We start from the raw sequence: 27,072 nt of genomic DNA, 5'->3' as shown, positions 1-27,072 counted from the left end.
TTTTGTTTTTCTGCTAATAGCCATCCTAATGAGCCATGAAATTAAAAGATGCTTACTCCTTGGAAGAAAAGTTATGACCAACCTAGATAGCATATTCAAAAGCAGAGACATTACTTTGCCGACTAAGGTCCGTCTAGTCAAGGCTTTCTCCAGCGGTCATGTATGGATGTGAGAGTTGGACTGTGAAGAAAGCTGAGCACTGAAGAATTGATGCTTTTGAACTGTGGTGTTGGAGAAGACTCTTGAGAGTCCCTTGGACTGCAAGAAGGTCCAACCAGTCCATCCTAAGGGAGATCAGTCCTGGGCGTTCTTTGGAAGGACTGATGCTGAAGCTGAAACTCCAATACTTTGGCCACCTCATGCAAAGAGCTGACTCATTGGAAAAGACCCTGACGCTGGGAGGGATTGGGGGCAGGAGGAGAAGGGGACGACAGAGGATGAGATGGCTGGATGGCATCATCGACTCAATGGACGTGAGTTTGAGTGAACTCCGGGAGTTGGTGATGGACAGGGAGGCCTGGCGTGCTGCGATTCATGGGGTCGCAAAGAGTCGGACACAACTGAGCGACTGAACTGAACTGAACTGAATGAGTATGAAGTGGTATTTCATTGTAACTTTCAGTTGCATTTTCCTGATAGCTATTAGGTTGAGCATCTTTTCATGTGTTTATTAGTCATTTTTTATCTTCTTTGAAGAAATGTCTATTTAAGTTCATTGCCCATTTTTAACATTGGGTTGTTTGGGGCTTCCCTGGTGGCTCAGTGGTAAAGGAATCTGCCTGCTACTGCAGGAGACACTGGTTCAATTCCTGATCCAGGAGGATCCCACATGCCTTGGAGCAACTAGGCCCGTATGCCACAATTATTGAGCCTGTGCTCTACAAGAGAAGCCATTGCGACGTGAATCCCGTGCACCCCACCTGGAGAGTAGCCCCCGCTCTCTGAAACTGGAGAAACGCCACCGTCGCAAAGAAGACTCAGCAAAGCCAAAAATAAAATCATAAAAAAAATAATAAGTTGGGTCGTTGGGTGTTTGGTTATTGCGTTTTAAGAGTTATTTGTATATTGTGGCCAATGATGGAACAATTTGAACTTCAGTAATAATTGTAATGGAATAAAGCACCTCATGCGTGCCCAGTTGTGTCTGACTCTGCCTGTCCCATGGACCATAACCTGCCAGGTTTCTCTGTCCTTGAAATTTTCCAGGCAAGAATACTGGAGTGGGTTGCCATTTCCTCCTCCAGGAGATCTTCCCAACCCAGGGATCGAACTCGCATTTCCTACATTAGCAGGCAAATTCTTTACCACTGAAACACGTGGAATCCCCAAAACACGTGAAAAAACGTTTAAATCCATGCATGCGTTAAGATATTTTTAAAATGCTTGTTAATTAACTTTGGAGGATGTTAAAGAACCAAGGCATTATTTGGAAAACTGATAAACAGAAATTCTATACCTTAATAATCACATTTAGATATACACCCAAGAAAAATCCTGGATATATGTAACAGGAGACATTCACAGGAATGTTCTGAACAACATTGTTTATAATGGCAACAAACTGGAAACCCAAACGGCCACCCTCAGGAGGAATAAATGAAAAACTGTGATATGTTTGCAGAATAGTACACAGTAGTAAAAAATTGAATGAACTATGAAACAGATGAATATTAGTAATGTGTTAAGTGAAAAATGTAAATAACGAAGGACAACAAATAATACCATACTCTCTTACAGTTCAAAACTAAGCAAAAACAAACATCATGTATATATAATTTTTTTCTTAAAATTTTTTAGAAAAATTAAAGGAACAACAAATACAGAATTGTGGATGATGGCACCCTAGACACTGGGATAAGGAGGGGATGAACAAGTGAGGAGCAGGTGGCTAGATATAAGTTCTGATGGCTTTTCCATCCAGCCTCTTGAGTTTTGCAGTGGGTGCACTGGAACTCGTATTAATCTGAAAGGTATACATATCTAAATTTTAAAAGGAGGACCATGCTAGCATCAATGATGATTGTGTGTCGTTAATCAAAGATTATAATTAATCCACTCTGTCTTCCTAAAGACTGCCTCCTCAGAAAAAGTAAGGTGCCATTTCTAATCCGGGGCAGCCACAGGAGAAACCGAAATGAGTGGGAGGGGTGGTAACTGTTTTCACTTTTCTCTTCCTGTTTTTTTTGAGCCTGGGAAAGCAAGTCAGAATTTCCAATCTTTTCCAATTCCCACACGATTCCCTAATTTAGAACGAACTTAGAGAAAATAAAAACCCTTCCTGCATCTGGGGAAGACTTCCGCCAGCCTTGGAGCATCCTCACTGTGGGATGAAAAATCCTCTCGGGGGCGGTGTGTGCTCCAGCCCGACCCCCAACCCGTTCGTACTTGCTTGTACGGGGTTAAACCTTGGGGGATGATACCCTCGGCGAGGAGTCACAGGACGATTAATTAGTGGAAATTCCTTGGGAAACTCTTGGACCCCAGCAGGAAGCCATGGGAGGCAGGCGTGGGGAGGAGGGGCGGGTAAGGGAGTTCAAACGGAACAGAGGTGTCAGGTTGCAGAGACAAGCTCCAGAGATTTACCCCCGGGTGACTAACCCTCTCCACCCACTGGCCCCGAGGGTCGGCAGTGTGGAAGATCTTAAACCGACGAGCCTGCGGGTACTGCGCGAGCGGACGCGGCGCGGAGCCTCTGATCACGCTAACGTGCAGCAGGCTCCGCGAAGGCCACGGTCCGAGTAGTGCCAGGTGGAGAGGTCCAGGCCACTTCTCTTTTTCCTCGTTGCATCCAGACTGGGGTGGACAGGAAATTAAAAAGTGCTTATGCTGCAATAACCATTAAGAAGCACTCTTATTGACTAGGAAACCGTGAAGAGTTGAGCCACCTGGCCTTTGCGGGCGAAGCAGGCCGGAGCCTTTCCCTGCGCGGGGCGGGCGGTCGAAGCCTGGCAGCCCTAGCTTGGCTCCAGACCGGCTCGGGGTGACATCACCAAACTCCTCCGATCGGCGGGAGGTGGCCCCCGAAATCCCCTAAAAACATCGTGAGTAATCGCAGGCCCCGCCCTCCAGGCGGGGCCCAGACTCGGGAGCGAGCCGAGCTGCCCCGCCAGCCCCGGGAGCGGCCTCCAGGCGAGCTGCCTGTCGGTGCCCCGCGCGGCGCGCACTAGCTCCAGGTCGCCGGCACAAGCAGCCTATCCACCCTGCACGCGGCCTGCCCATCCTCCGCGCGGCGCGCGTTCGCCCCTGAACCTCTCCCGGTGGCGGCGGCACCCGCAGCGGCGACGAGGGCGACGGAGACGCATCGCGCAGGCGCGGTCGGATTCCCGGCAGTGACGCGACGGCGGGCGCGCGCGGCGCATTTCCGCCTCTGGCGAATGGCTCGACAGTAGCGCGCGCCGCGGGCCCAGCTGCGACCCCGGCCCCGCCCCCGGGACCCCGGCCATGGACGGTGAGGGCGCCCCCTGACCCCGCGGGGTGGCGGCGCTGGGGCCGCGGGGACCGCGGCGGGAGGCCCCTCACCGCCTTCCGACCCTTCCTTCGCCGATGGGCGCTGCGCAGGGAGCGGCCGGCCGGATGGTGGCGCGGGGCGGGGCGGGCATCGAGGGTTCTGACTCAGTTTCCCCCTGGGTGTGGGGTGTTGGGGGGGAGCGTTAACTCAGTTTCCCCCCGGGACCCGGGAGTGGGGCTTGGGCAGTTCCACCTTAGTTTCCTTGTTAGGGGAGAATGTATCTGACTCAGTTTCCTCTCGGGATGGGGGAGTGCCCTCCCTTAGTGTAACTTAAAACAGAAAAGGCTGTGACTCAGTTTCCCCTGGTGGAGGGAGGCGGCCATCTCTGGTTTCCCTCAGGAAAAGGGTGCTTCTGGCTCCCTTACGCACGCCCCAAGTTTCCCTGAAGGTTCCAGGTAGCAGGCCCTGACTGAGTGTCCCCGAGAAGGAGCCTGGCTCCCTCTCCTCACCTCCGGGAAGCAGGCCTTCCCTGATGAGGACAGGATGTGGGCTCCTGCTGACCCTTGTCTCCCTCTCCTTTCAGACTTCTTCCCCATCATCTTCTCCGAAGGTAAGTGGCCCATCCTTTCTCAGTGGGTCGGGAGGAGCTCCCCAGGGTCAGGGGCGATGGGGTCAGCGGCTGATGGGCCTGGCCCGCGTGTCCCCTGCAGAGCCTGTGCAGGCCTCTGGCCCCTATGTGGAGATCATTGAGCAGCCCAAACAGCGGGGCATGCGCTTCCGCTACAAGTGCGAGGGCCGCTCAGCCGGCAGCATCCCTGGCGAGAGGAGCACAGACACCACCAAGACCCACCCCACTATCAAGGTCAGCAGAGCCCCAGGGCGGGGGACCCAGAGTCAATAGGGCTGGGACTTGCTTTCAGCCCCCACCCCCCATCCCGAAATCTGTGTCTGGGAGTTGGGTCTGGAATTCCAGCCCTCTAGGGTGCTCTCTGTACTTTGGACAGATCAATGGCTACACAGGGCCAGGGACAGTCCGCATCTCGCTGGTCACCAAGGACCCTCCTCACCGGCCTCACCCTCACGAGCTAGTGGGGAAAGACTGCCGGGATGGCTTCTATGAGGCTGAGCTCTGCCCGGACCGCTGCATCCACAGGTGAGCTCCTTAGGGGTGGCAGGGGGTGGAAGAAGGTGGTGATGAGATGGGAATCGGAAAAGCAGGCAAGTTATATTGCTGTTTCAATGTTAATCGTTTCTGGACAGAGGGCAGAATTCCTCACTGCTTGCTCCCTCTCCAGCTTTGCAAGCTGATTCTTTTGTTTTGAAATTGTCTGTGTGTCTTCTCTCTCCAGTGGATAGGAGGAGCGCCCTGTGAGCTCTATGGCAAAGGTGTGGGTCCCTAATCACCCCTGAACCCCTAGCCCCTGGGGCTGGAGTGTCACATCTCTTGTAGTCAGAATGAAAGCCATTGAACCAACGGTCTCCCCTGAAGCTTATGTACTGGTTGACAGAGGCAGACCATAAATAAATGTACAAATAACTGAACAAGATACTGTTAGAAAGTCACCATTTCAGTGATGAAAATGAAGCAGTAATGGGTTGGAAGAATAGCCTGAGGTGGCAGGGAGTGAAGGAGCTGGTCCCACTCCTTTGGGCTGGGAGGTCAGAAAGGCTTCTCGAAAGTAAGACCTAAATGTGAGAAAGTAGAGAAGCACGGAAGGAACATGCCCAGCAGAATGAACAGGTGCAAAAGGCTTTGAAATACGAATGAGTGTCATGTCTTTGGAGAGGGTAAAAGAAAGCCCTGGGGCAGAGGGTAGGGAGCTGGCAGGGACTGTGGCTGGGGCCAGGCGGCAGGGCACAGGGCCCTGTCAGCCAAAGTAAGGAGTGGCTTTCAGTGTGGCACAGTTGGGTGGGGTGGCATTTAAGGGGGTTAAGAATAGAATGATTACCTGGTGAGTGGGGGAGGGGATAAGGGGCAGAGTGGGTAAGGCAGGAGGGCCCAGGCTCTGCTGGAGACAGTGGAGCTTATGCCTGGGGGGGCCTCAGCTTTCAGAACCTGGGGATCCAGTGTGTAAAGAAGCGGGACTTGGAGCAGGCCATCAGCCAGCGCATCCAGACCAACAACAACCCCTTCCAAGGTGAGGGCGGCCACGGTGGAGGCTTGGGCCTGCCTGGAGCACCTCCAGCTGCTGTACCCTTCTGAGGCCACCTTCCCCTCACGTGTCCCTCACCGGCCAAGATGCGGTTCCCGTTCATTACATACACCCGTTCAGTACATTTTACCATTGGAGAAACAGACTGAGAGCGGGGGCGTAGGGGACAGGACATTCAGGGTCACAGGTGGAGTCAGTGATGGGTCTAGAACATTCCCACCACCCTCCTCTAGGACTCCTGCTATTTCACACACCTTCCAACAGCCCTCCCAGCCCAGAGCTACCCGCACACCCCGCTCCGCCCCAGCCCCATCCCCGGCCCAGGCTCTCCTGACCATTGGTTTTTCTGACAGTTCCCATAGAAGAGCAGCGCGGGGACTACGACCTGAATGCCGTGCGGCTCTGCTTCCAGGTGACAGTGCGGGACCCGGCAGGCAGGCCCCTCCGCCTGGCGCCTGTCCTCTCTCATCCCATCTTTGACAACCGTGAGTGGTCAGGGAGCTGCATGAAGGGGAGAGGGGTGGGCCTGTGAGGAGGAAAGGAGAGGTGGGGAGGGGTGACCTGCAAGAGTCGCTCTGACTTCGTCCAGTCACCCAACGTATCAGTCATCCCCTCTGTGCCCAGCACTGTGCTGACCAAAAAGACGAGGCAGAGGAGATGCAGAGCTGCCCATGAGGTGCAGCGTCCAGGCTGGCAGGGAGTCAGATGGGAGATAGGCATTTCCAGCCCATGACGAGAGGGTGGTGTGCCCAGAACTGTACTGAGGACTCCAGGAAATGAACTTCCAGGAATGAGATAATGTTAGAAACTAAGAATTCAATGAGGAAAGCTCACAGGAAGTTTACAGATGGATTGGGCTGACATTGGTCAACTGCAGTTTAAAAGTAGCCAGTAGGATACGTGAAAATAAAAAGGCTTTGGAGCCCCAAGGCCAGAAAACCAGGATGAACCAGTGTGTGTAGGGGTGGGGGGCTCAGGAGGGAAGGATTCATTGCCAGAGCGTGTATGAATGGGTCTTGAATACTGCCTGGGTCAGGTGGAGAAACAGCAGTTGTGATCGCTTTGGTTCTCGTAGGACTGTATGCTTCATGATGGCAGAGATGTTTACCTTTTGTGCGTGGTTATGTTCTTCAGGCCTAGAGCAGAGCTGGGCATGGAGAGGTGCCGGTAAAGAGTTGCTGAATTGGTTGGTGTGAGGAGCCAATGGGAATGGTTGAATCTTGGCTGCAGAGGTGTAGTCAGCAAACTCTAGACAACCTTGACCCTGGGCTGGGCAGGAGCCGCCTTTTCCTGCAGGTCAGCCCGGGAGACCGCCGGTAGTTCAGGGCTTCCTTCCTTATTCCCACACCTTCAGGCGCCCCCAACACCGCTGAGCTTAAGATCTGCCGGGTAAATCGGAACTCTGGGAGCTGCCTCGGCGGGGACGAGATCTTCCTGCTGTGTGACAAGGTGCAGAAAGGTACACAGCCAGAAGGAGGGCTGGACCCAGGAGCAGGAGGCGAGGGGCAAGGCTGAGCAGACACACTAAGTGTTAAGGAGCTGGTTTGAGCACTGTCCCCAACTCTTTGGGGACAGCAGGGCCATGCATCTCTAGAGACAAATATCGGCAATTGCAGGGGGCGGCGGGCTGGGGGAGCTGAGCACCCACGCGGCCGCCCTGTCTCCTGCAGAGGACATCGAGGTGTATTTCACGGGACCAGGCTGGGAGGCCCGAGGCTCTTTTTCACAAGCTGACGTGCACCGGCAAGTGGCCATCGTGTTCCGGACGCCGCCCTATGCGGACCCCAGCCTGCAGGCCCCTGTGCGTGTCTCCATGCAGCTGCGGCGGCCTTCCGATCGGGAGCTCAGCGAGCCCATGGAGTTCCAGTACTTGCCAGACACAGGTACCCAGCTGGGCAGGGCAGCAGCAGGGCTGTGGGCTCTAGCCGGTGGGAGTGAGGCCGGGCTGGATGCCACAGCTGTAGGTGAAGGTCAGAAGCTGGGATTGGGCAGATTTCCATAGTAATCAGATTCTTCTTCTCATCTCATTTAATAGTGATGCCCAAGACTTACTGAGCTCTTGTGACATGTGTGGCCCTATTCCAGGCATATCAGTGAATTACCTGATTTTATTCTCTCATGAACCTTTTGAGGTGGGAGATAGCATCTAATTTGCCTGAGGTCACATAGCTAGTGAGTTATAGACCCAGACCTCATTTGAACCCAGGCCATCTGGCTTCTGGGACCTGTTGCCACAGTGTATCTATACTTATCACCACCACACAGCCATGCTGTGGTCAGGGCTTTCGGGCATCTGCTCAAATAGGAACAGCCAAAGTGATCCTTTATCTGAAGCCTGTCATCCAGCCTGAAAGTGTGTCCTGCCCTGGGACCTGTTTAACAGTCTGGAAAACAAGGCCTGAAACGGCCATCAGTTCATCCCACCAGATGAGGACTGAGTGTCCACTTGGCACCAGGCTCTGCGCCAGGTATCGTCAATCCAAAGATGGATAAGACACGTTCCCTGCCCTTTGGGAGCTCGGTCACATGAGGAAGGCACACATGCAAAACAGCAGCCTGTGTCACAGAATGACGCGTGAAGCAGCGAGGTGTGTGCAGAATACTGTGGGAACTGGAACCGGCTACGTGGAGGAGGTAGCATTTAGGTTGGAGAAAGACCCAGAAGCACATTCTCTAGGCGGGTGGAGCAGAAGGGCAGGGAACGGGCACAGCACATTTGGGGACAGCTTTGTGGCAGGAGTTCACGTCGTCGGGTAGTGAGCAGGCTCCAGCAGAAGGGCCTTGAAGGCTGGACTTGCGTTCATCTGGGGTCACATCCTAAGGCCTCGGGAGCCACCAAAGGTTTCTGAACAGAGAAGTGATGTGAGCAGGTCTGGAAGCAGCGTGCAGAGCATCTGAGAGGGGGGACACGGGGTGGGGAGGTTTCGGAAGATGTTCCGGTCGTTCCGGGAGAGAAGGTGCTGTGTGAACCTCACAGACAGAACGCACGAGACCGTCTCACCCACTGCAGGCCTCCTCCAAGACCCTGAGCCCACGGGCCCTTTGTGTCCTCCTGGCGACCTGTGCTCTAGCTGTTGCCTCTGCTCGAAACGCTTGGCCCCCAGATCTTCACACGGTGGGCTCACACCGGTGCTTCCCTGGACCCCTAGACCTTACCTCTGGCGCTGTTACTCGTCCTGGTCTCCTCAGCTCCGATCACTTGTGTCAGTGCCCCTCTGTCCCTTGGATGCCACAGCTTTGGGGAACAGGAACCTTGTCTGCTTACTCAGGGCCATACCTCCAGTGGCTCTAATGGAGCCTGGCACGCAAATGCTTGGTGAACATGTGTCTAGAGGGTGAATGGTGGGGAGTGAGAAAGAGGAAGCTGCTGAGGATGTGTCCAAGGTTTGGGAACAGGGCAAAAGAGGTAGGGCGGGAACACCGAAGGGGAGGGAACCAGGATCAGGTGTTTGAAGTGAGACGGTGAGGTTGGCTTTGGGCTCTTGACGTCAAGTGCTTTGGGCTTCTCCAAGTGCTGCAGTAGTTAGAGAGTTCAGAAAGCTCCAGACTAAACTCAGAAACGATCAGAGAGAAGGTTTAAGTCTTAAGCCAGCCTGTCATGCTCGGGCTGCCCCAGAAAGCAGAGCGCGCAGCACCAGGCCTGGTCAGGGCTGGACGGGAGCAGGGACGTCAGCGGTGCAGGTGAGAGAAGCCTGAGGTGGGACCCTGCAACGGCTCCTGGCTCCTGACTTGGGGTCACCCGTGTGGCCTTTGGAGGCCACATTCAGCTAATGGAGGTCTCAAAAAGTCACAGCATTCTTATATTCGTGGAGTGTCAGAGTCGTGCAGCTGTTCTCACTGGGTGAGGTTTAGAGAAAGGTTCTTAGAAAAAAGTTTGTCTTCTCGCGTACCTCCTGAGAGTCCTTTGGGAACTTTGGGGGTCCACTGGTACAAGCAGGACCCACTTCCCTCCGTTACTTTCCCAGATGATCGTCACCGGATTGAGGAGAAGCGCAAAAGGACATACGAGACCTTTAAGAGCATCATGAAAAAGAGCCCTTTCAATGGTAAGAGGGGGCGGCGGGAGAATCAGAGAGCAGTGGGCAGGGAGGGGACCCTAGACACCAAGAACTGACCCAGCCTTCACCCCACAGGACCCACCGACCCCCGGCCTCCAACCCGGCGCATCGCTGTGCCTAACCGCGGCTCAGCCTCCATCCCCAAGCCAGGTGAGGATTTCCTTAAGGTCGTCACACTGGAACTGTAGGCTCAAATCTGTTCGATCCATGGTTTCCAAACCTCTTGGAGAGAGTCGAGCAGTCTCACCAGCAGGTGTCTGAAACCTGCTCGCTGTTGGGCTCCTGTTTCTCAGGGCCTGAGCCTTCGTGGCCTAAAATCAGAGCCAGCTGGGAAGCAGTGAAGATGCCAATTCCCGGGCCCCTTACAGACATGGGGAATCAGAGGCTTTGGAAGTGTGTCCCAGGAACCAGCACCCCCCTGGGGATGAGAACCCATGTGGTGTCGGTTAAACCCACATTGGATGCCTTGAGATGCAGAAGTTTCAAAAATGCAGTCTCTGCTCTCAGGTCTCCATTGAAGTGGGGCAACCAAACAGTCACCTCTGAAGTAGCAAAACAGTAGCCTGCAACGTATGTGCTGCTGTGTGTCTCAGAGAAGGAGGAAGAGGCGCTGCTCCCTGCCGGCTGCTCGGGCACAAGGTTGTGCCCGCTCTGAAAGCATCCTTTCCTCTAAAGGCTGTGAGAGCTTTGTGGGCCGGGGTAGACAGGCAGGGCTCCACGGAGGGGAGCCTGGAACTGGGCCCTACAGGGGAGGCCAGATTGGGGAAGAGGAGGGAGTAGGGTGCCAGCGGTGATGCCACAGGGAAGGGGTGAGCCTCAGCACTCGAGGCAGCGGCTGGGGTGCAGAAGCTGGGGCGGGGAGGTGCGCCTCCGAGGCTTTCTCTGACCCCTGCCTCTCTGTTTCTCTTCTCCAGCTCCCCAGCCCTATTCCTTTACGCCATCTCTCAGCACCATCAACTTTGAGGAGTTTTCCCCCATGGTCTTTCCTTCTGGGCAGATCCCAAGCCAAACCTCGGCCTTGGCACCAGCCCCCACCCCGGTCCTGACCCAGACCCCAGTCCTGGCCCCGGTCCCAGCCCCAGCCCCAGCTCCAGCCCCAGGCATGGCATCAACCCTGGCCCAGGCCCTAGCCCCAGGCCTGGCTCAGGCTGTGACCCCGCCTGCCCCCAAGACCAACCAGACCGGGGAAGGGACGCTGACAGAGGCCCTGCTGCAGCTGCAGTTTGATACCGATGAAGACCTGGGGGCTCTGCTTGGCAACAACACTGACCCTGCCGTGTTCACAGACCTGGCATCTGTCGACAACTCTGAGTTTCAGCAGTTGCTGAACCAGGGTGTATCCATGGGCCCCCACACAGCTGAGCCCATGCTGATGGAGTACCCTGAGGCTATAACTCGCCTGGTGACAGGGTCCCAGAGGCCCCCTGACCCAGCTCCCACTCCCCTGGGGCCCCCTGGGCTCACCAATGGCCTCCTCTCGGGGGATGAAGACTTCTCCTCCATCGCGGACGTGGACTTCTCAGCCCTTCTGAGTCAGATCAGCTCCTAAAGGGGTGATACCCGCCCTGCCCAGAGCAGTGGGTTAGCAAGGGATTGAAGCCCTCCCAAAGCACGCACTTACGGATTCTGGGAGGGTGTGCTCCAGTTGCCCCCAGCTTCTTTGGGTGATGTCTTCCTGGGGGGGGGTGCATTTTATTCTTTTATTGGCAGTATCTCTCTCTCTTTTTGGAGGTGCTTAAGCAGAAGCATTAACTTCTCTGGAAAGGGGAGAGCTGGGAAGACTCAGACTCTTCCATCCCTTATCCTGATGTTCAGCTCCAGGCTCTACAGAAAATTCTGGGGTCCTCCAACCCCACCCTCCAGCTTGTAGTACTCTCCTAGAGAGATGGGCAGGCTGGAGCTATGGCCTTGGAGGCCACAAAGCCTTATTACAAGTGTCTTCCTCAAATCATAGATTCATTTATACCTTGAGGCAAAATAATGCCCCTGTTATGCGCCCCTCTCTGGTGCGGCATTTTTTGTGCCTAACTACCTGCCTTTGAGGGCCTGGCTTTCCCCACCCGCGGAGGTCTCTGCCAGCTCTTCCCTTGCTGGGCTGTGGTTGAAGGGGACTGGCGGGGCAGTATTGGCCTTCTCCAAGATCCAGGGAGGTTCTCTTTGAGACTGCTCTGTTCCTCCTTTTCTCAAGTGCCTTAATGGTAGGACGAGCTGTTCAGAGTCGGGGAGAGCAGGCTGGCTGCTCTCCAGTCAGGAGGCTCAGTTTTTACTGAAGAATCAAAGCATTTATAGACTATTGCTTTTTCTACTCTGAACTAATAAATTTGTTACCATGCTGGCTAGAGATTTGTCTTTTTTGAGCACACTCTTTGCTGGTCATTTCAGGCTGGATGTTGGTGATACAGAGTTGGAGGCACACATTTGCTGGAGGAATACATTGCCACTGGGGAGCTTGCAGTCCACGGACATCCGTGGACACTCCTAGCTACCAGCCAGTGAATGAAAGCAGGCGGCTACAGGGGGCGAGGGGAAGTCCTAGACTAGCGAGCGCCCGGTTGGACCCAGGAGTCGTGGGGATGGAGCATTTTCAGGAAGGGCTTCACAAAGGCCACGCTAGCTTAGCTTCAGGTCTATACATCAGCAGAGGGGCTAGCCAGCATTTATAGGTGAGCGGGGTAGGAGACAATGTTGGAAAGATTCGATGGGCCAGTCTGTAAAAGATGAAGAGGCTCGGCTAAGAGGTTTGGGTTTCATCTCTTAAGTGGTTGGGAAGGGAGGTGCCAGGTAAAGGTCTGTCCTTTAATACCCTGCCCTGGGAGGACCAAGGAAATCTTAAATCCGAAGCCGCCTCCCCTCCAACACCACGCACGGTCCAGGAGTCCTGAACAAAAAGGGCTAGAGGTAGACATACTTCCGTTTTGTCCCCGACGCACGCGCAGTAAAGCAGAGTCAGCCACCGGCCCTACAGAGCGAGGGCCTGCCTTCCCGAGTGCGCAAGCGCACAGATAGCTTTCTACAACGGGGCGGCCAGGCAGTGCGCTTCGGGAAAAAGCCCATCCTGAGGCTGATGGCGTCGCAGGGTTGCGGGAGGGTGAAGGCACTCAGGTATCAGTGAGACGTTGCTGCAAATCTAGCGAGTCCCCTGGGAACACAGGAGGCCCAGGGTGCAGGTTCCGATGGCGTCTACGAGAAAAGATGCCAGCTGGCGGCGGAATGTTGGGGAGCCGGAGAGCATCTAGCGACTCGCGCTGCGCTGCGGCGTTTCTTTCGGGGGGCGGGGTCTGAAGCAGGTGGGCCACCCTGGGGCCTGGCCGAGCGGTACTTACGCCCGAGGGGCGGGACCCAAGAGCCGTGGCCGGGTCAGGACTCCGGCGGGAGTGCGTGCGGAGGTGAGGTTTGCAGCTGCTGCGCTGTGGGCAGGGCCAGGGCGAGCGCCGGGAAGGACCTGGCGGGGTGGGAAGACTCCTCGCCGGAGGAAACTGATGGCCGAAACTGCCCGCAGTGTCGTCAACCTGAGGCCCGGAGGGAATTAGTGAGTTCGGGTCCTCCACCTCAGGCTGTGCCTCGCTCTTGTCGGCTTCCCCAGTGTCCTGAAGTGACCTCCTGCTCTCCCCCGAAAGCCCTTCCCACACTCCTTGAGTGACCTCATCATGACCATGGCTCACTAGCCCCAAATCTTTGTCTCCAGCTCTGACTTCTCTCTCCTGTGCGCCCGCCCTCTGGACATCTCACCCTGACATCCCTCAGGTCTTTCAAAATCTCGGTGTTCCAAGGGACCCTAGCCATCCCCAGCCTGCCCTTTCCCCTCAGTCATGGCCTTACCAGCCTCCAGGGCTCCAGTCAGAAACCTGGCCACCACCGTGGATTCTGCACCTTCTCCCTAGCAACTGGAGTTCACTTCCTCACTTGGTCCTGGCAGATGTGCCCCATTATCCCCACCCCCACGGCCATCCCTTAGTTTAAGCGACCACCTTGCCCACTGGGGCTGCAACTACAGCCGTCCCCCTGGCCATCCCTTCCCTGTAGGGCTCTTACACCCAAATCTCATCACCCTCCCTTTGGACATCTACCCACCACATCACCAGACCCGTTTTCTGCAGACTCACAGCCAGAGAGTAACCAGAGCCTTCCACCCTGCCTGTGAGGGCTCCTCACTACAGTCCACCAGGTGAGACCTGGGACCCAGTGCTGGGAACCCCAGTGCTCCCATTCACAGCCCTTTCTGATTCAGCTCCAGCCTCCTTGACCCCTGCTGCTGCTGCTGCTAAGTCGCTTCAGTCGTGTCCGACTCTGTGCAACCCCAGAGACAGCAGCCCACCAGGCTCCCCCGTCTCTGGGATTCTCCAGGCAAGAACACTGGAGTGGGTTGCCATTTCCTTCTCCAATGCGTGAAAGTGAAAAGTGAAAGTGAAGTCGCTCAGTCATGTAGGACTCTTAGTGACCCCATGGACTGCAGCCTACCAGGCTCCTCCGTCCATGGGATTTTCCAGGCAAGAGTACTGGAGTGGGGTGCCATTGTCCCTGCAAAAGCCAATTCCAGTCCAGTAGGCCCCCAACTAATTGGTCCTGCCCAGGATACCCTTGACTTCTCTATCTCGTGAACAGGACAGTGAACCTCTGCAACTCACATTACCTCCTCCTGATCCCCTGACCCGGTTTCTCAGAGCTTGGCTCATACTGCCAAAGCCTAAGTCGGTGGCTTGGGTCTCAGCAGGACTGGACAAGGCATGTGATGCTGGCCAAGTCAGTGTCCTGTCTGGGCCTCAGATCCCGAAAACAAAGAGTTTAGACATAATCCAAGTTTGGACCTGCTGATGCCACTCATGGGAAAGAGCTCAGCGTGGTGAGGAAAAAAGTGAGTCGGAGACATGGAAACATCTCCCAGGCAGGTAAGGCAGAGAAGCTCCTACCTCTGGAACTGGGCCCTGCAAGATCTGGCCAGGTGACTGAGGAGTGCCAGGCTTGGGGTCTCAGTGTCTGCAGAGAGGAGAGGACTTCCTGTACTGGGGTCAGGGCCTTTAAAGGGGGGCATGGCCAGCACCTTCCCTCCCCTGCCCAGCAGGTCCACTCTCTTCTTCTGATCTCAGCCCCTTGGGTTTGGTTCCAGGGCAAGGGCCTGGCTCCTACAGTTAAGCAAAATCGGTACAGAGTGTGGTGACTTGCTTCCCAACAGACCAAATAAATGTTTGTGGAACAGAAGACAAGGAATGGCCTAGCCTCAGAGAACCCCCCAGTTTGTGGTAGCCCAACTCTGAACCAATGTCCCCAGGGCTTCCCTAACCAGTCCCGGGAGTTTGGCCAGAGCCTATGGGAGCAAAACCCCTTCCCCCGTCATGTCGTGAACACTTGTGTAGACACAAAGAGCAGTGGCTTCTTTATTCCCTGAAGTGCCCCTTTCTCCACAGAATATTTACAAACGGGTAGGGTGAGGGCAACTGTGCCACCATTTGGGCCGGGGAGTGGGGCAGTGCCGTGCGCCTCCCGCAGGGAGAATTCCTGAGGAGGGCCCAGTTTGGGCGGCCCAGGGGCCCTGAGCAGCCGGGCAGTTCCAGCAAGTGGGCAGCCAGGCTGAGGCCTGCCTGAAGGCTCAGGCCAGGTCGGTGGCCGGGGAGCCCAGCTGCTTGGAGGCCAAGAGCAGGCGGGTGGCCGCGCTCTCTGACTCGGCCTGCAGCCGCCGGTTGTTGTGCCGCAGGTTCCGCACCTCCTCCTCCAGGGCTGCCCTGTCTGCCTTCTCCTGAGGGGGTGGAGGTTGGGGGGAGGCAGGAGTCAGGGTGGCTGGGCCCCCAGCCCCGCTCCCAGGGCAGCCCCGTGAGTCCCCGCGCCCTGTGGCCACCGTGTCACCTTCTGCAGGTCGTCCTGCAGCTTTCTGAGCATGGACTCCAGGTGAGAGACCTTCTCGGACAGGCTCCCGGGTTCTGGCCTGGGGACATGGAAGTCAGGACTCAGGGGGACCGGGGCTGGGGGCAGCACCACAGGCTGGTACCCAGACCCACCCGTGTGAGAGGGGCCCAACCCCCCTCTTCTGACTCAGGTGTACAGAGCTTCCCTCTAATGCGTGGGCACAAACACTGGGCGTAGAGTGAGGGGTAGGTTGGTGGGAGGCTTACTCAGCATCAGACTTTGGAGTTCCCTTGGCGTCTCTGCTCTCGGGGATGGGCTGTCCTGTGGGGACAGAGGGACCGTTTGGCACATAAAGCAAGAGAGCCCCACTCTGGCTCCTGCGCCCCTGATGCCCACCCCCTACCCTTGGAGCACCCTGGTGGCCTCACCCTCCCGGGAGAGCGACTCCAGGATGGTGTTGCAAGTGGAGGCAATCTCCGAGATGGACTGCCACTCGTCTTCCAGGGTCTCGCTGCCCGCCTCAGACATGACTGTGGGCAGCAGGGGTGGGCTCAGCCAGGGAAGCGCAGGCCAGGCTCCCTCCCACTCTGCTCCTAGACCCCCACCCCCACCCTTGCTCCAGACTCACTTTTGCTGATAGAGTTCCTCAGAGACAAGGTTCGTGGCAAAAAAGAGGCCCTCAGCTCTGGGGCCGGTTCGTCCTTGTCCTCAAAGCCACTGGGGCTGCCTCGCCCGTCCTGGGGGGTCGGAAGTGGGTATAGATGAGGGATGAACACTGTGCCCACCCCTGCTCGTGGGGCTCCAGAGCCTTGCTTCTGCTCACCTGAGCGGGGGGTGTCTCCCTACCCACACTGGGTGCTGCCGGCTTGGCAGTGGTGGCCAGGAGGAGGTCCGGGGTGGTGTTGGGCAGGACTGGGGCCTCATCAGAGCTGCGAGGGCAAGGACAGCTGAGCACTGGGAGCTGTGCCTGCCTGTGGCCCCTGCTTGCAGAGGCCTCCTGGGCTGCAGGAGAGGGGAGGTCGAGGGGGTACCTGCAGGGTGACGGTGGGTTCTGGCTGTGCAGGAACTCGGTCCTCTCCTCCGCCAGGTCCCCAGGCCCTGGAGGACCACCGCTGTCATTCAGGCAGACTTGCAGCAGCTGCTTCGTGTCGGGCAGTAGGGCCTCAGCGGGGGCCTCATCCTGCACCGGCTCCATAGCCCCCCGCCGGCTAGGCTCCTGCAGAGACAGTGTATACAGCTCCGAGAAGCTCCTGCGGGGGGAAGAGGGGGTCAGGCGGGGTGTTCAGCACCACCAGCCCCACTCCCAGCTGTGCCGGAGGCTTGCTTCCAGGAGGAGAGCACTCCCAGCTGCCTAACAACAGTGAAAGAAGTCTGCCTGGCTGCTGGCCATTGTTCCCGCAGGCGTGTGTGTGTGTGTGTGTGTGTGTGTGTGTGTGTGCTCAATCACTTCAGTCACGTCTGCCTCTTTGCGACCCTATGGGCTGTAGCCCACCAGGCTCCTCTGTCCATGGAACCTCAGTTCAAATTACAGGGCTGCCCACGTGTATCCTGAGCAAATCACTCTGTATGTCAACTTCTCCAGCCGCGAAATGGAGATGATACTACTGATCTCCTGGCTTGCTGTGAGGGTTTAAGTAACGTGGGAAAACCACTCAGAGTAGAGATCCAGAAAGTACTGCCTGGGCACAAATCCAGCCTCTTGGCTTTTTTCTGTTTTAGCAGATGTGCCTGTTTCTGGAGTACTGAACACTAAGGATAGGTTTTTACAATCTTAATTGGTTGGGAAAAAACACACACAAAAAATGTATCAATGGCATGTGAAAGTCATATAAAATTCAAACGTCAGAGCTCACACTCATCATTTACTTGACATCTGTGGATGCTTTTGAGCACCTGTGAGGGAGTTGAGCACCTGCAGCAGGAACCAGATAGCCCAGAAAACCTGAAATATTTTCCCTCTCTCTCTTTACAGAAGCCAGCATGTCCCAGCTTTAAAGCAGCAGGTGTGTGTGAGGGTGTCTGTGAGAAAGCTAGGGGGGGCTGCACTTCGATCTTTCCCCGCAGTGAAGACAGTGCTTAATTGGCTTCCTTCTACCCATGACGAACGTGCCGTTCAGAGAGATTAAATGAGGGACATGGGGTTCTCTAAGGGAAAAGCCTCCACGCAAGGTTCCTGTCGCCAGTGGGACACAGCATAAGCGACCCGGTGGCCAAGCTGCCCGGTCCTCCCACCGCCCTGCGTCCCGGCGCCCTGACCTGCGGGGCCGGCCGCTGTCGTCGGGGGGCAGGACAGTGACGCAGACTTTGGGCGCCGAGCGCAGCAGCTGGGCAGCGGCCTCGGGGCCGAGGCTGGGCAGCGTCTGGCCGCACACGCGCAGCAGGCGCGCCCCAGGCCGCAGCCCGGTTGTCTCCGCGAACGTGAAGCGCTCCACGTGTGTGATGAAGCCGGCGGCGTCCACCTCGAAGCCCAGGCGGCCTTGGCCGTCGCGGGGCAGCGCCAGCTCACGGGTCTCGCAGCCGCGGCTCACCAGCTGGGGCGGGGTAGGGCGGGGCGTGAGCGGCGCTGCCGGAGGACACGCGGCCCCAGCGCCAACCCCAGGACATCCCAGGTCACACGGACCCTTTCCCACCCCCGCCCCGGGGAGGGCATTAGTAACCACCCCGTGGAAGAGGGCCTGAGGGCCCCCAGTTCCAGCTCTGCCAGGCTCCCAGACTGGGTGTGACCCCGCCACTCTGACTCTCCCTTTCGCAGGAGAGCCGGCGGACACGAGGGGTCCCAAAGCAGGCTCCTCCCCGCCGCGCCCCGAACTTAATCCCGCACCTCACCTGCAGGCGCGCCACGACCTCGCCAACGGCTTGGCCAGGGGGCCCGTCGAACCGCAGCGTGATCGCCTCCCCGCGGCCGTAGTACAGGTCGAGCCGCTGCTCGGAGAAGGTCCAGGCCAGCACGTCGCGACAGGCGCAGTTGAAGACTACCCGGCCGTCGCGCGGCGCCACCAGCACCAGCGCCTCGGCCGAGATGCCTAGCAGACAGGGCACCTCGGCGCCGTCGGGGCCGCCCGCCTCGGCTCCAGCCGCGCCCCGCGTCCCGGGCGCCGCGCGTACGCCCCACACCAGTGCGCCTGCCGCCTGCAGCTCAGCACCTGGACCCCGGGGGGCTGCCCGCCGTCTCCCGCCCAGGGAAGGCAGGCCGAAGCGCGACGCAGAGTCCAGCGACGTGGTGGTCACCTCGTTGGTGGCCAGGTCCTGCAGGTACTGCTGGCGTGTGCGCGTGGCCATGGCGTGGAACTGGCGTGCGTGGCCTGCCGCCTGCTCGCCATTGAGCGCCTTGGCCAGCAGGAGGGCCCGGAAGTCGCCGTTGGCCTCGAAGGGACCTCCGCCAGGCGGCAGAGCTGGCCCGAAGGCTGGCGTGTCCTGGGTGCGGCTCACGGCCACCCTATGGGGAGAGAGGCCGTAGTCAGGGGCAAAGGGAAGGTCCAGGAAGAGGCACCCTTGGCAGAACTGGAACCCCGGGGTGCCCACCTGTAGGAGGTGTGCGGAGTGCAGGGCGCCTCTGCCCGCACCACTAGGAATATGTGCTGGAAGTGGGAGCGGATGGTGGTGGGGCAGAACGGCTTGCTGCCCGGTTCCTGGAACACGATGGTCACAATGTCGTTGCCGATGTGGCGCTTCCGCAGGAGCTGGGGGTTAGGAAGAGAGGCATGTGAGCAGGGCTTCCCCATGTCCCTGCTCGTTCAAGCCAGGCAGTGCCTGGGCACCCATGGCCCCCAACTGCCCCCCACCTGCCTCCCAGTGCAGGCCTGGGGTGTCTGTCTTTGGGGAGTCACACTAGCTGGGAGGGAGAAGCTGGGGATCCGCAGAGCTCAGGCCAAGGTCCCGCCCACGCAGCACCCCTCCCTGGTTCCCCAGAGCCCCAGTCACACCTGCTGCTGGTTATTGGGGGTGTACGGCAGCATCGTGGATACGTGGAACATGATCTCATGATCCTGGTACGTGGTGTAGAGGGAGTGTGTGCCCGTGGAATCCGCTGTGGCCGGGGAGTTGGGGACACCGCAGGAAAGCAAGGGGAATCTGGGTGACTTGGACCTGCCATCCCTGCGCACAGGCTGGAGCCTCTGTCCTCCCCAGCCAGCAGGTGGACAACTTCCCACCACCAGCCAAGGTCCAGGCCACCAGCTCTGCTCCCTTTTCCCCGCCCCCCCAACTCCCTCCCACCACAGGATCCAGCCTGGGGTTGGGATGCTGAGACAGAATGGAGACAGAAACGAGAAACGATCTGCTAAGAGAAGCGGGGGCGGATGTCCCAGGAGAGGACAGATGTTGGCCTAGGCGCCAGCGTGTGCGGAGCAGCTGAGAGAGGAGGGCAGGCAGCAGGTCACCTCCCAGGAACCCTGGGACCTTTCCAACACAACAGGCTGGGGCTGGGCTGGGGCTGTGTTTGGTGGGAGGAGGTGGTGCCCACAAACCCCCATGGCCCAGCTCCGGCAGTAGGGCACCAGGGCTTTCCCAGCCCCTCCTCCCAGCCTTCGCAACCCCCGATGCATGTCCTCGGCCTATCGGGAGAACTCTCCACCCCCAGCCCCAGCCCTAGGACAAGATGGGACAGAAAAGTGAGCCGGCAGCTAGTTCTTGCCAAGGCAGTCTGCCCTTCAGCAGGGTAGGTCTCCACCCACCCCACCCCACCCTGACCCCCTGGGCCTCACTTTTGGTGTCCAGCTGGGCCCGGTAGCTCTCAAAGCCTTTGAGCCGAACCACGTCGCCCAGTAGGGTGAGGAACTGCATGAAGGCGGGTCCTGCCTCCTGGTTGTTGTACATCTCCTCCTCTGAGCCCTGGCCCGCCCGGCAGTACAGGATGCCCACCTTACGCTGGAAGCTCAGCTGCAGGAGGAGGGCACAGGCGGAAGGCTCAGGCCTCCATCTCCCAGCAACACCCTGGGGGCCTTGGGGCATGGACAGGACACTGGCCTGGGGGTGGGACTGCCTCTGCCCTCTCTAAGCCACGACCCTATCAAGTGGGTTTGGTCTCTCCTGCTCCGGGCGCTCAGGAGGGCAGAGGAGGGCAAGGTGGGAAGGAACCGGGAGGTGGCTGGTTCTCATGGGAGCACAGAGGACGGGGTTCACGGAAAGGACCCTGCACAGAAGGTGCTCAATCCCAATCAGCGTCCACACAGTCATCTTCCTTAGCCCAAGGCCAGCCTGTCTTCCCCTCTCTGGAGCCCCGTACCACCTCTCACTCTCACCCTCTGCTCCCAGCTCCTCTGGCTCCTTTGCATCTGGGCTTAACTGTGCACAGCTCAGGGCGCCCTGCCACCGTGCCAACGAGCCCAGGGCCCTCCAGCTCCAGCCTCCCTTTTTCACAGTAAGCCTGTCTACACCCACAGTCCCCACTTATATCCCTCCTAACCTCTAGAGTCCCACACTTCCACCCCAACTTTTAAACCCTGAGCCCCTCTTAACGACCATAGGCATGGCCTCACCCTGGCATACTCTCACCCTAGTTGGCACTTGGGACAACAGGAACTTCACTTGGCCTGTGACCCCAGGGACCGCCCCCTTCATGTCCAGGCCTCTTCTCCACTCCTGGTCTTTGCCCTCAGTGGCCAAAGCAGCCGTCTCCACGGATGACACCCCCATCTCGGCCTCCAGCGCAGCCCCTTTCCCGGCTGCAGCTGCACGGATGTCCGTCTAACACCTGGCACCTCACCTCCTCCCTGTGACTCTTCCCTCCCGTCCATCCTCCAGGGTCCCTGGCTCCACAAAAATACCTCTCTCAGGGGCCAAGAAGGAGGGGAATCTCACAATACCCCCACCAGCCACTCTGTCCCTGGACTACCGCCTCTTCACCTCTGCCATCGCCACCACCAGGCCTGGCTTGGACAACTGCAACAGCCTTCAGTCTGGCTTCCAGTCTGGGCCCCACACTGCAGCCAGAGGGCTGCTTGACCTCTCAGATCTTCCATGGCTCCACAGCGCCCTCACGACCAAAGGCCAGCCTTTGCCACCCTGTCCCCCCTAGGCCCACTCTAGCCACACTGAACTGCCCACAGGCCCCTGATGCAATAGTTCTTAGTCTCTAAGCTTCACCCAGGTTGTTCCTTCTGCCCAGAACATGCCTGCCCTTCCTGGTTTGAGCTCTTGCATTTCCTCCATGATGCTAATAACCTCCTGGCCAAGGAAGGCAATCAGCCCTACCCTTGTGCCCCACAGAGCCCTCAGCATCCCCCTTTCACTATTATCCTGCTCATCATTATCCATGATTCTCTGTGGGTCTCTCCCCCACCTGGCTGTGAGCTACTCAAGAACAGAACCTGGTCTAGACAAGTCTCCAGCATCCAGTCTGGAGCTTGGTACCAAGGGATGAGGAAATGTTTGTTGAGTGACTGACAGATTGAATGACCAAAGAGGAAAGTCAGGGCCAGTGAGTAGTAACTTTCGGCACAGGGTAGGGAAGAACTTCCAGCTGGCTTGAGTGGGCCCGCAGTGGAAGGAGCAAGAGCCCCAAACTAGCAGGAGGCCCAGCAGGGCCTTGCAGGGCAAACTGACAGAGAATGAGAGGGACTTGCGAGAAGAGGGAGTGGCGATCAGACAGTTGCTCCTCAGCTGACAGGCACATGGGAATCATCTCGGGATCTCTTCACGTGCAGGGCCTGAGTCAGTAGGTGTGGGTTAGGACCCAGAACCTGCCTTTCTAACAAGCCCGCAGGTGAAGTGGATGCTGCTGGTCTTGAGAGGCAAGGTTCCAGATGACCTCTCATGCCCTCCTTTTGAAAAGCTAGCTCTTCTGGGGTCCCCATCCAGCTCAAGATCAGGGTCAAGGCTGGGTGGCTGGGAGCTGGGCAGACTCAATTCAGACTAGGTTGAGCTCTAGGACGAGGGTGTGCCCTGCCCACTCACCACTTGCTCGTCCAGCGTGAGCAGCGTGCGAGGCACCTTGGGTGAAGCTGAGCCCAGGCGTAGGCAGGTGGGGCTCAGCCGCGGGGCCACATGCTCTAGAAGCTTCCTCGGGGACAGGCCTCGGGGGGGCCCTGGTGGCAGCGCGTCCTCTGAGATGGTGCCTCGGAGGGTCCGGAGCTAAGGACGGGATGTAGGGGCGCTCAGGACACACGCAGGCGGCTCCGGAGGCAGTCCGCGGCCTGGCTCCCATGACCCTAGCCCACCTGCGTGGTCCGCACGATGATGCGGTAGCTGTGCACAGTACCCCCTCCGCTGCTGTCCTTCTCCTCCCGCCGCAGGCTCACTGCCACCGGGCCCAGCGCCTCGTCCAGGCCGAAGAAGTTCTGGTGTTCTGCCAGGAGCAGGAGGCAGATGACCAGCCTCGCCCCTCAGCAGTCCCACCCTTGCTCAACCACACCCACAACCAAGTCCACCTCCCAGGTCCCCATCACACTAGCTCAGATCATCCCCTCCTCAGCCCCGCCCACGTTTTACCAAGCCAAATCCTGACTCCTGTCTGCACCTATTATACACTTGGGCCCTAAGCCTCGCCCGTATATCTCGCCCCGGACCCATGGGGCTATGCCTCCCTGCTCCAAAGCCTAGGTCCTGCATGGCCTTGCCCAGCATGCCCATATTCTTTCCCAGAATATCCAGGGCTCTCCCATGTGAACACTGATGATGACAAGGTGCCCAAGTGCAGGGGTTCAGATTTCAGCTCCCAGCAATGGCCCTAGGAAATCTCTCCCCAGCCCAGAGGAGTACAATGAACCCGACAGAGGCAGAGGAACATGTCTGGGTGTGAGGGGAGGCCTGGCTTGGCTGCAGGGAGGTGGTTATAGCTGGACAGCCTTGACCCAGAGACAGAGCCCGACGCTTTACATAGCCAGGGACTCGACAGAGAGGACAGTGCGCTCCAGGTGACCCTCACCTTTGCCGTAGAAGTACTTGCGGTAGTAGCCGGCGCCCAGGTCTGCGTGCTCCAGGCTGTAGGCAGAGGTTCGGTTCTGCGGCTCCTCCAGGATGGAGACGGCCGCATTGGGCAGTGACGGGGGCACAGGTGGAGACACCGGTCCCCCCAGGCCCAGCTCGCCTTCGCCCCCGAGCTCGCTCACAAAGCCAGGCGCCTCGAGCAGCAGGTCTGAGCTAGCAGTCTGGTCCTGAGCCGTGGCCGGGGTCCCAGAGCTGGCCTCCGCCTGCGCCCCCGGTCCCCGGGGCCTCGGAGACCAGTCAAAGAGCAGGCTCTGCACGTCGTAATGGGCGAAGCAGCGCGGCTCAGGCACCGGCGGGAACTCAGGCTCCGGCTCCTCCGCCGGCAGCCCCAGCAGTGCCAGCGGGTCGAAGAAGCGGGCCGGGGGCGCGGCAGGGCGGCTGGCGTCCTCATGGCTGTGGGCGCGGGCACGAGGGCTGGCTGGCGTCGGAGGCCGGGCCTCGCCTGCATCGCTGCCGCTGCGCACAAGCGGGCCCCGGGTCGGCCTGGGCTCGAAGGTGTGCGGCGTCAGCGGGGGCCGGGCCGGCTGGCGCAGCTTGCGGGCGAAGAGGTCATCGGTGGGTGCAGGGGCCGGGCCCCGCCGAGGGCTCCCCACGCCGCCGCCGGCCCACATGGGCGCGCCTCGGACCTGGGGACCTGGCTGTCCGGATGCCGGGCCGCATTGGCGGGCGCGGGTGGTTGGTGCCCAGCCGGCGGGCTGGTTCCTGCCCTGAGGGAGGAGTGGGCTGCTGAGAGGGGCCTGGGGAGAAAACAGGAACCCAGCCCCCAGCCTGGTCCTCCCCACACGGGTTGGCTTCCGGCCCCCTCCGCGACCATCAAAGCCGCTTCCGCTTTCCTGGCCACTTCCTCGTCTGCCTGGGGCTGAGGTTTCAGCCCCCTCCTCCAGCTCAGCGCAGGGCAGGGCCAGGGACTGGGCTGTGGCGACCTTGGCCCTGAGGGTCTGGGAGCCCCGGGCAGCCCTAGGGCCGCCAGGGTTCCCCAGCTCCCACTCACACACCTTGGCTGTGGTCTGGGCCCAGGGTGAGGGTACCCACCAAGAGCTGGCCCAACCAGACAGATGATTTGTCTCCGCTGGGACGGGAAACCCATGGGGCCACTGGTGTCTGGGTCCTGCCCACTTGACAAAGGGAGGACGTCCTGTCCCCAGAGACCTTCCTCCCCGCTCCTCCCACTTCCTCCAGGATCCCAGAGGAACTAAGCACCCAGCGGCTGGGTCTCAATGCCCTGGCCCTCACCGCCTCGGTACCTCAAGGACGCAGGGGTTCCCAGGGGGCAGTGGCAGGTCAGGAGGGACAGCAAGAGGACTTCCTTCAGTGCAGGAAGTGGCCCCAGCTCTGGGCCCAGCCCCCTGCCCGGCCCCACATCCTGAGGAAGGTGCTGGGGTCACACCAGCTCAGTCATGGGACCTCGGTCACCCCAACCTGATGGACAGGTCTGGGCTCACCCTCCTGCAGGCTTCTGTGGCCCTGCCTGGGGGGAGGGGAGGAAGTCCTGGTGACCAGGACTGGAACTGGGACCCATGGGGACTTCGGCCTACCTGGCCACATTGAGGCTGACAGGGCATTCTGAACCCCACATGACAATCCAACCGAGGTCCCCATAAGGGACTGCTTTTGCCTAGAGCAACTCTGTATCAGCTCGGATCAGACCGACAGCTAGGCCTGTCAGTCTGCAGGGCCTAAGCGATGCTGTACTTCCCCACTCCGAGCTCTGTGTGAGTAGGTGTGGGGCAGGTGGGGCTAGGCTAAGGCTTGAGGTCTCACAGGATGTACGAGTGAGACACCGAAGGCCCCAGGGACCTGCTAAGTGCGGAAACGTGTCGAGACCAGGGGCAGGTGTAAAGAAAGGGTGGTGTGAGAACGTGAGGCGGCCACCCTCAGATGAACCCAGGATGGAGTGGGCGGCTGGGGCAGGGCTGTGGGTGACCCCCTCCGGGTGCATGCACCTGCTGGTGGGTTTTCATGCGTCAGCTAGGGCTGTGTGGGGCTGTGCTGGGAGGGGGTGGGGGCACACGCTCTGCACCCCTCAGCTAGAGCTCCAGAACCAAGCAAGGGCAGGCCTCCAAGAGCTCAGAGTACCTCCTCCCTTAGCTTCTCCTAGGACAAAGTTCTTGACACTGACCCTGAGCCTCTGTTCTCTCATCTCCAAAAATGGGGTTAATTAACCCTTCCTGTCCCTTCCCAACCCTGCCAGGAGATTGCAAGCAAAGGGAAGTGAGCGAAGCTGGCCATGTGTTAAGCGTATGGTGGCAGATGCAGGCCCTGGCTCCATGGGCCAAGCTCCAGGGCCTGGGCTGTGGTGTGTGTGTGTGTGAAGTGTGTGTGATGGGGTGGAAGGGGACACGAGGCAGGGGTCTGTGCAGGACCCCGCTCCGTGCAGGTCGAGCTCTGTGTATCTGTGTGTGCACAGCTGGGGGCTGCTCCTTGCTCTGGCCCAGCGCCGGCTCGGCTCTGGCCCTGCCTTGAGGGGTGTTCTTGGGCTCTGCCCCCCACCCAGCAGCTTCACACAGGGTCCATTGAGGCCAGGACATTCCTTGTGGCCTGTGTCACTGGCGAGGAGGGGGCCGGCCCGCTCCCACAGATCCGGAAGGCCTGGCTGCCCCAGGAGGAGGCTCTGGACGCTTCCCAGCACATCTGGAGGTCATGACCCCATTTCTACTGCCAGGGGGCGCGACAGATGTTTCCTCCCAGGCCAGGCGCGGGACTGGGGGGCGGTGTGCAAAAGCTGGGTCGGAGGCCGCCCTAGGAGAAGGGGAGCCCCAGAACAGGGGGTGCCCGGCACACAGCCAGCAGGCAGCCGGACAGTCGCCAGCTCCTTTGAGAGGAGCCGGTAACCGCCGCATCCACTCACTACCCGCCACAGGCTGGGCCGGGCTGTCCACGCAAAGGAGGTGGGGGCGGCACCAGTCAGAGGCAGGGGACTGGACGTGCTGACTCGGGACTAGAGCCCAGTGGGAGGTTGGGAGGGTGCAGGCGGCGAACTTGGCGAGGACCCCCTACCACCCCCACACCACCCTGGCTGACCGGCAGGCCACCTCCTCCCCTGTCCCGCCCGACACAGTGCCGCCGCTCCCCCGCTCCCGCCGGTACCTCTGGGGCTCCCGCCCGCCGCCTCCTCCGGCGCTGGGGTCCCGCTGCCTGCTCTCTAGCGGCGGCTCAGGAGGCCGGCTCCGCCTGGGGGCGGGGCCACGCCGGGGGCGGGGCCGGGGCCGGGGAGGAGAGGCGGGGCCGGCCCGGGAGTCCTCCGCGGCGGGAAGCGCAGCGGGAGGGGACTCGAGGCCTGGCCGCGGTCAGCGCGGAGCCCCTGCCCTGAGCCAGGCCCGGCCCGGCAAGCTGTGAAACTGTGGGGCTTCCAGCCCTTGGCCGAGAAACCGGAACAAGTGTACCGGCCTTCCAAACCAACTTGGGGGCTAGACCGGGACACCTAGTGTTGGGCTGCAGCCTGGGCACAGAGACCAAGTGCTCAGGAAGTGCCACTATTCATGAGTACTTGTAAGCGCTGCTCTACACACGCAGTCTGGTGTATTCTTAAAAGGCCTTAGACAGGTGTCATCTCTTATTTACAACTGGAGAAACTGAGGCTCAGAGAAAAGCTCTGGCAAGGGTCAGGCGGATAATTCCAAGAACCTGCCATTGGAGCTAGAAATCTTTG

At 59.1% G+C, this 27,072-nt stretch overlaps 2 protein-coding genes across 3 annotated transcripts; one reads left to right on the top strand and one right to left on the bottom strand.

Annotated features, from left to right (window-relative positions):
- On the top strand, positions 3,052-12,000 carry RELA (RELA proto-oncogene, NF-kB subunit). The gene is made up of 11 exons (XM_018043384.1): positions 3,052-3,448; positions 4,032-4,058; positions 4,159-4,310; positions 4,453-4,601; positions 5,495-5,586; positions 5,955-6,086; positions 6,956-7,060; positions 7,272-7,484; positions 9,567-9,647; positions 9,735-9,809; positions 10,574-12,000. The coding sequence occupies exons 1-11, from the start codon at positions 3,442-3,444 to the stop codon at positions 11,206-11,208; spliced, it is 1,668 nt and encodes a 555-aa protein (XP_017898873.1). The 5' UTR covers positions 3,052-3,441; the 3' UTR covers positions 11,209-12,000.
- On the bottom strand, positions 15,006-26,590 carry SIPA1 (signal-induced proliferation-associated 1). Of its 2 annotated transcripts, none has more exons than XM_018042864.1 (16): positions 26,511-26,590; positions 23,362-24,130; positions 22,655-22,782; positions 22,392-22,568; positions 20,201-20,375; positions 19,421-19,524; positions 19,020-19,177; positions 18,324-18,933; positions 17,754-18,028; positions 16,529-16,747; positions 16,321-16,426; positions 16,126-16,234; positions 15,926-16,027; positions 15,764-15,818; positions 15,498-15,576; positions 15,006-15,390 (listed from the first exon to the last, which is right to left on the bottom strand). In XM_018042864.1, exons 2-16 carry the CDS (start codon positions 24,032-24,034, stop codon positions 15,244-15,246), a joined length of 3,117 nt encoding a protein of 1,038 aa, XP_017898353.1. In that variant the 5' UTR covers positions 24,035-24,130; positions 26,511-26,590; the 3' UTR covers positions 15,006-15,243. The 2 variants fall into 2 exon arrangements, with proteins under 2 accessions (XP_017898353.1, XP_017898354.1); XM_018042865.1 differs by lacking the exon at positions 26,511-26,590 and adding an exon at positions 24,456-24,509.

The sequence above is a fragment of the Capra hircus genome, chromosome 29, assembly GCF_001704415.2.
Source record: "Capra hircus breed San Clemente chromosome 29, ASM170441v1, whole genome shotgun sequence".
Classification (NCBI taxonomy): Eukaryota; Metazoa; Chordata; class Mammalia; order Artiodactyla; family Bovidae; genus Capra; species Capra hircus.
This window is presented reverse-complemented; position numbering and strand designations above follow the sequence as displayed.